The sequence below is a fragment of the Macrobrachium nipponense genome, chromosome 13, assembly GCF_015104395.2.
Source record: "Macrobrachium nipponense isolate FS-2020 chromosome 13, ASM1510439v2, whole genome shotgun sequence".
Classification (NCBI taxonomy): domain Eukaryota; kingdom Metazoa; phylum Arthropoda; class Malacostraca; order Decapoda; family Palaemonidae; genus Macrobrachium; species Macrobrachium nipponense.
The window spans coordinates 6,106,496-6,113,995 of record NC_087206.1 but is presented as its reverse complement, the minus strand read 5'-3'; the positions used below and the strand labels follow the sequence as shown (position 1 = coordinate 6,113,995).

The 7,500-nt window shown below is 37.3% G+C and overlaps 1 protein-coding gene and 1 long non-coding RNA gene across 2 annotated transcripts in view; one reads left to right on the top strand and one right to left on the bottom strand.

Annotated features, from left to right (window-relative positions):
• The window catches only part of LOC135225609 (CLIP domain-containing serine protease B4-like), a 16,433-nt gene that overhangs the window by 8,452 nt on the left and 481 nt on the right, over positions 1 to 7,500 (bottom strand). The window contains exons 2-6 of the mRNA XM_064264907.1: positions 6,535 to 6,615; positions 6,139 to 6,265; positions 1,633 to 1,717; positions 849 to 966; positions 67 to 166 (exon numbers count right to left, since the gene is read on the bottom strand). Of these exons, the coding sequence (XP_064120977.1) occupies positions 67 to 166; positions 849 to 966; positions 1,633 to 1,717; positions 6,139 to 6,265; positions 6,535 to 6,615 (511 nt within the window). The remainder of the gene's footprint in view (positions 1 to 66; positions 167 to 848; positions 967 to 1,632; positions 1,718 to 6,138; positions 6,266 to 6,534; positions 6,616 to 7,500) is intronic.
• On the top strand, positions 3,049 to 4,794 carry LOC135225610 (uncharacterized). The gene is made up of 3 exons (XR_010317037.1): positions 3,049 to 3,227; positions 3,528 to 3,616; positions 4,440 to 4,794. It is a non-coding gene; the product is annotated as an uncharacterized LOC135225610 (long non-coding RNA).

Below are 7,500 nucleotides of genomic sequence, written 5' to 3'. Positions count from 1 at the left end.
TTTCACTCCCAAACTTGTCTGTCAAGTTTAAGTCCTCTTGAAAGTGAGGAGAGTTCTTTTACTTACAATTTTAGGTTTGGTTTCTCAGTGAAGCAATGAGCCGCTGTCAACACATATCGGTCAGAGATGAGAGAGCCTCCACAGAACCAAAACCTTCTGCCGTCTCCTGCAAAACATTCAAGCAGAAACATTCAGTTTGACTGCTCTGAAACTTGTAGTTCAGAAAATATCTTTCTTAGAAAGCAAGTTAATAAAAAAAGTGGAAAATTACACACATCAATCAAATTCAGAAGTGGAAAACACCCCCACTCTCAAAGGGGCCAGTTAGACAATAAGCGAAAAAATTGCATGAATCACTCACGTTTTCAAGTGAAACGCCTTCACTCGTAAGTGGCCAGTTTTATAGAAAAATCCTTAGTAATTTTTCTTCGATTATCTGTTGACGTTGTCAAAGTATATCGAATTGACCAAGCAAAAGGATATGGAGCTGCAATTTCTAGGAAAAATAATGTCTGACTGGACTGGAATCATGAACGAAAATAAGACAAATCTGTTAATAATTAGACTGATATTCATTTTGAGTTTTATTATAGCTTTTTCAAGACTACTGACTGGAAATGAATCGGGTTAAACGCTGTGACCTACCGTGATGATATCATTACGTACTGAACAAAACATTCCTTGAAGAAGAGGCAAGCGATTGCAAAGAAAATTTAAGTGAATCTGAAACTCTTCTGTTCTTTGTACGTTATTGACAAAAAATAAGATAGTTTTTTTTTCTCAGTCTTCAGTGCAAGCGAAATCTACTACCTTTACTCTGAAGAAGAACACAACGAAGTAGTACTGACCTCGTCCCCTCAGGAGGACAATCCAAGGCCAGGAGTAGAGGCTTGCGTCTTGGCCATTGACAATGCGATCGCCAAGGGCTCTCACGCCGCATTCTTTAGGGAGTAGAAACTCACCGGCCTTTGGAAGTAGAAAGAGGGTAGAAGGAAATCTTAGTCTATGGTTTCAGGAAGTTGGCAATTGGGTTGTCTCAGCATCTTTTGCGTCAACTTTGAACGGGAGACTTCTCTCAATCCTCACACACACATTATCTGTCTGCATAAACCTCCTTACACTTCTGTATATGATGCACCGTCGCTCACAAATTGGAAGTAAAAGGGTTGAAGGTGCCGAGATAGCTGTTTGCACAGCACATGTGGCAGAAGAATAGAAATGGTGAGACACTTGGAATAAAGTATGTTAGCGTAAGTGAAAGTAGGGGTCAGTGTGCGTTCAGATGGTCTGGTCATGTGGAAGGGAAGAGAACATTTCGAAAGTTCTGAAGAGACAGGAGGAGAGGATGACCGAGAAAACACGGCTCTTAGAAAGAAAGCGCATCAAGGGGTTTTTGACAGGCTGCTAATGAGCCTTCTGTGCTGGTATGTGGTGTCGCTAATGTTGTGGTAGTTTTCAGCAGAAAGGTCAAATTCACAATTTATCAGTTTAAGTAGGAGCGTGGGAGTAGTCATTTTATGTTCTTTTTATTTCAGAAGCCACATCTTGTTTGGGGAAATGGCTTAAAGTTTCTCTCTCTCTCTCTCTCTCTCTCTCTCTCTCTCTCTCTCTCTCTCTCTCTATGCAGCTTACCTGAGCTGAATATGTTCTGGTAACAGGTGTCGTAGGAGGTTCCGAAGCTGGACAACAAAGAAGTAACCTATCCAGGCAAAATGATCTAAAAAAAAGAAAAAAAAACTTTTGTTTATGAGGACTAATGACCCAAGGAAGATATTGTTAACACTTAGTTATATTAACTCTGTCAGTGTATAGTTATGGTGAAGGACAGTTATAGTGAATAAGGATATATACGGTGAATAAGCATAGTTATGGTGAATAAGGACAGTATGGGAACAGGAACATTTATGGGACTAATATAGACTATGGTGAATAAGGACAGTTATAGTGAATAAGGATATATACGGTGATTAAGTATAGTTATGGTGAATAAGGACAGTTATGGTGAACAAGGACAGTTATGGTGAATAAGGATAGACATGGTGAATAAGGACAGCTATGGTGAATAAGGATAGTTATGGTGAATAAGGACAGTTATGGTGAACAAGGACAGTTATGGCGAATAAGGATATATATGGTGAATAAGGATAGTTCAGTTATGTTGAACAAGGACAGTTATGGTGAATAAGGATAGATATGGTGAATAAGGACAGCTATGGTGAATAAGGATAGTTATGGTGAGTAAGGAATGGTTTTAATCGAAACGAAATTATAACAGGAGACTTACAAAAATGATTCACTTGTGAATTTATAAAGACATTGGAATGCAAAAATCAGTGTCATTTAGCTTTCATGACATGAGAGCAAAAACAAAAATAGATTATTCCTTTTGGAATAACACGCACACACACAGACTATATATATATATATATATATATATATATATATATATATATATATATATATATATATATATATATATGTATGTATTATATACTTATATACACGCAAAATGAGAGTTAATACGCCATAATAATTAGGAAAAACTGCTTTCCTTTACGAAAGAATCCCATAAGACCTTTCACAAAATATCGTAACAGTTAGGTTACTATCTTGCATAGCATTTTACTTCATTTTCTCCTATAGTAACACAACTTAACGAGTACATTTTTCTATCGTGCTGTGTGTCATCCAAATGCGGGTCTGTAGAAGCAATTATATGATTTTTAATGTATTCGTCTTCATGATTATCGGTCAAGGTTAAAATTTGTATTCGTTACTTCGATAAGAAGACTTTTTTTTCTTCTTCTTTTGATTATTCATTACATTTCTTGAAATGCGTCTGCTGCGTATACAAATCGGTGTTCGCCTTCCCCTATAACTGAAATTTATGGACATCATTTACGGGAAGGATTTAAAATATAATAATCCCCTTTCTGTATTCAACTCCTCGATTCTGAAGCGTGGGAATCATACTTGGCACGTCACTCCCATCTATCGGTCGTTCGGCAAATTTCCCAAGGGTCCGGTAGGTAGGAGCTGTTCCATCTCTCTTCGTCCATGATTTGTAATGGCGTGATCTTTTGCTGGAGGGAAAAAGTGGATAAAAATCAGTTGCGGGGTGTAACAAGGGATAGTTACGACTTACGACGGTGAAAGCGTTCGACTTATACTGGTTCTTATTGGTGGAGTGCTCCGCGTTCTTCGTTGCTGATTGCTCGTTCTGCATCGTAAGGATCTTAGAGATTTTGTATCTACTTCCTTTTTGTAGACGAGCGTTGGTTAAATTAGGTATTGCTCGACGTTGTTAATTATTGCTCAAATTAAATCTTGACAATTTTAACTTCAACATTAGACGTTTGCTAGTTAACCCGATATTCCCTTTTAGAATTTTAATGGTTAACTTTACTAGAACGAGTTTTATTTAATAGGTAATTTACAGTGTTTCCCGAAATCTCGCTTAGATATAAGGATCCAATCTTACGAATGGTTAATGCATTGATTTTTAAATTAAGATTTTTCCTTTTTAGGTATCCGAACTCCAGCTATACCGGAATAAAGTATATCCTCCAACTAAAGGATGCCGTTGGTAATTGTATTTTTCCTTCAAAACAATAAGGTAAGTATCGTTCCTCTTTTAGTGAACTCAAAAGCTGGTTCGTGTAGGTTAAAGCAAGCCTTTTCCTCCCCCTTTAGGGGCGGAGCCCCTGAAGGGGGAGGATCACCTCACGATGGTAGACTTCGGCCTACCGTACGCTAGGAGGGGGCCTTGATTTTAGGAACTGTATACAAAACAAAACTATTGGTAATTGAAAATTGGTGTAGCAATGCTTTATGGAGTGTAAATTCAATCCTGGCGTTTGAAAATCAAGGATGGTAAAAGTAATTTGGGTATTTCTACGGAAGCAGTCCGCACGGACTGCAAGGAACGTAACCGCGGATACGACATCGGATTGGGGGCCGTCAAATGTATTTCGCCGTGTTTAGTACTGGCCCCTGGCGGGTTGATTACAGTCATCCGAATAAATATTACTTAAAATTCTTGTTCAGTAGGTAAAACTGCATAGTAAAACCGCAAATGCCGTAGTCTAGGCCGTAATTTGGTATGTTATTTTCTTATTGGCTATTGGAGTAAAATTATTTATCTTGTTAAACTTTTAAGATTTTGCTTTTCATTTCAATTCGATAGTCGTGAGTGCCATTAAAGCTAAGATTATAAGGTTTAGAAATTTACCGAAGTGTTTTAATAGCCATTTCACTATTATCTGTACTAAATCCAGACTTTGATTAGCTTACTAAAATTGAATTTTAAGTTTTAAGTTTAAACTGCATTTAAATTTTAGAACCTATTGTTCAGTAACTTAATTTCACGGATATCTGGATTGAAGGTTTACACGACCAGTTTTGTTAGGGTTGGTTAATACTTTTCCTTTCCTTGGCAGTTTCTCTTCGTCCTGGTTGGAACAACCTCCATTTTACTTCGGTTGAATGGTATCACCAGTTGGAAAGGAATCGGTAGTAGCAATTTCCACGACTGAGTAGAGGAATTACACGCCTAGTCTCGTATTTCACTGCGGAGTTTGGATTGGCCTCGTATGTACCTATACCTTGAAATGGGTGAAGAGCTGACAAACTTTGATTCTGATTTAAGAGGAACAATTGATAACGGCGAGATTGTATATTTAAGGGTGTGTAATATCTTTGTATGTATTTTGTAAACCATTTTTGTCTGCCTTTTTTTCACAACTTGTTGCAGATTCTTCAGATTTGAATTAAGACTAATCTATATAATTTTAACTATGTAAATTTATTTCTATAACATAATCCTCTTAAAGTAGGTTTTTATGAATAAAAGATCATTGGAAGTACACTGGTAACGTCATTGGAAGTACTCTGGTAACGTCATTGGAAGTAAACTGCTATGGTCAATTTTTTAATGAAGGTAGACTAGTTAACACGGCTAAAGAGAGCGAGTTGGCTTAATCCAGTATTTATCACGTAAAATAAATTTTAAAATTTACTACCTAAATAAAACTTGGAAATTAGGCAATGTTTGAGATGAACAGTAATATAACTGTTTTCAATTAACTGGTTATGCTTTGAAAATTTAAGAGCAGAAGCTATGTTTTAGGACCTTGGCAACACATCAGTCTTACAAATATAAAGGTGAAAAAATTATGCTTCATCATTGACTTAAACACGCCTGTTAGGTTATTGAAACTTGGAAAACAGTTCACATATTGCTTTTGGAAGTTGGAAAAGTCTTGGACATGCAATTAACTGTGGCCTTATGTATGCGACCAAGAAGTATGAGTAGTCTGGGGTACTACAAAAACGAACAATGGTACTCAAAGATTCCCAATTAAGATATCCCTGGTTTCTGAATCATCCTAGGTTTGATATAAGGTACAGTGATTTACTTAAGGTAATCGGCGATTTAGTTATGGTATCCTAAGTGTAATAAGATACGATGAAATAGTTTGGCAATTGGTGGGATTGCAATACTTAGGTGAATGGTACAAATGTAATACCCAGGTAGAACCTTCCAAGAGTTCATCGCTGAGACTTAACATAATTGATAGTGGTAATTGTCCACCTCTCATTCCGGCCACAAACATAGGTGACAATTTGAATATGGTTTCTTCTTTCTAACATCTTTCTTTTTCCCCTTCTAGCAATTGTTATATAGTGCAACTGCGAGGTCTTCCTCATGTTACACTTCGAAAACACTTATTCTATTTTCCTTTCAGGGCTGAATGACCTCTTTAAGTGCCCAGCGCTTGGCCTCTGGCCTATATCTTATATTCCAGTTCCTATTCACCTTCGTGGAAAAGATTAACTGCTTTCTCCATCTACTCACCCTAATACTGTGCGAATGATAAACGTAAGCGCCTCAATGGCGTTGTTGGTATGGTCTTTGCCTGCCACCTTGGTGGCCGGGAGTTCGATTCTGGGCATTCCATTGAGGGGTCAGAGATGTGTATTTCTGGTGATAGACGTTCACTCTTGACGTGGTTCGGAAGTCACGTAAAGCCATTGGTACCGTTGCTGAATAACCACTGGTTCCATGCAGCGTAAAAACACCATACAAACAAACAAACAAAGAATGATAAACGTGGAAAATATATAAAGTTCATTTACCTTTCAAATTCTTGTGAGGTGTCACTGGAGGCATTGCCGTTTATAATTTCCGTATACATGGAGTGGAGTAAAGGACATTCGTTAAGAGGAACACATCTGCCTTCCTGACCGTTCGCGGCAATGCAGTCTGGAATCCATCAACAATTTTAACATTCGGATTGTCGAACTTCCCGCGTGTCAATTCAATTTCAAATATTTCATACCTAGATTGGTGCAAAGTTAGACTGGAGAAAACGTATCGCGAGAAATGAAAACAGGCCGATTCATTTCAGATGTAATTAAAGCCATTGGATAGGAAGTATAATCAAATCATATTTACTGGCAGCATAAGTCATAAGCATTCGTTTATTAGGGGAGGAGGGAACTTCAGGTTAACTAAAAAAACAACCAACTTACTTCCGTTTTCATTTTCAGCGTTGCCGCAAATCACCAGAGTAAAAACCAAAAGAAACTCTGTGCATTTTCTCACAATTCCACCTGAAACGAAGTCGAGCTCATTTAAACAACCATTTAATGAATAGATTTCAGATGTGAATGAAGAACTGAAGAAAATTCTTACAAAAAAATTCATGCGTTCAACAATTTTATTGTTGAAATAATGTAGATAATGTATTCTTGTTATTTTTTAAATAAAAGTAAAAAAAATGTGCGTGATAAGTAAAATAGTCTGTGTCATATGATAACATTAAAACCCTTAAAGAACAAGTTCAATTATGTGATGTCATTTTGAATATTTTGGTCCAATCTCTTTTTAGGGGGAAATACGAGCGGGCCAGACACAGTTACCAATTTTGTGTGTGGATGCCAATCAAGAGTGTGGTCCAAGTCATAGGTTCGCCAGCCTGTACCTACTGCCGGCCTTGGACTGTTTGATCTGGTAACACTTTAAGAACGAGAGAATTAGGGGCAAATCCGAGTGCCCGTTCATATTATAAATTTCAAACTCTTCATTATATTGCGTTATTTCAAGGATAAAAGAAACCACAACTTCGGTTTGGATGTTCTAAGTATATGCTGTTTTGAATTCTAACAATGGAAGACAAATTATTTTTGTTCACCCCCATAAAAAAAGAGAAAAAAGTGGTTAGTTGGGTGAGAGTGGTGGTGGTAGGCCTACTTTCCTCATAAGTGCGATTGAAGGAAATATGTGTGTTTTCATAAACGGCAGCCGTTCTTCCACTGACAAAATCGTATACTTTTATTGGACGGATGCAAAATGACAGATGGGAATTCCATCTCTATTCTCTACCCCATAAGGTCGAGGATTCATATTTTTGTATATTGGAGACTATGCAACTAAACTATGCGATAATCATTCACAGTATTCACGACAGTCATGGGAGTAAAACAAGCAAACAAATA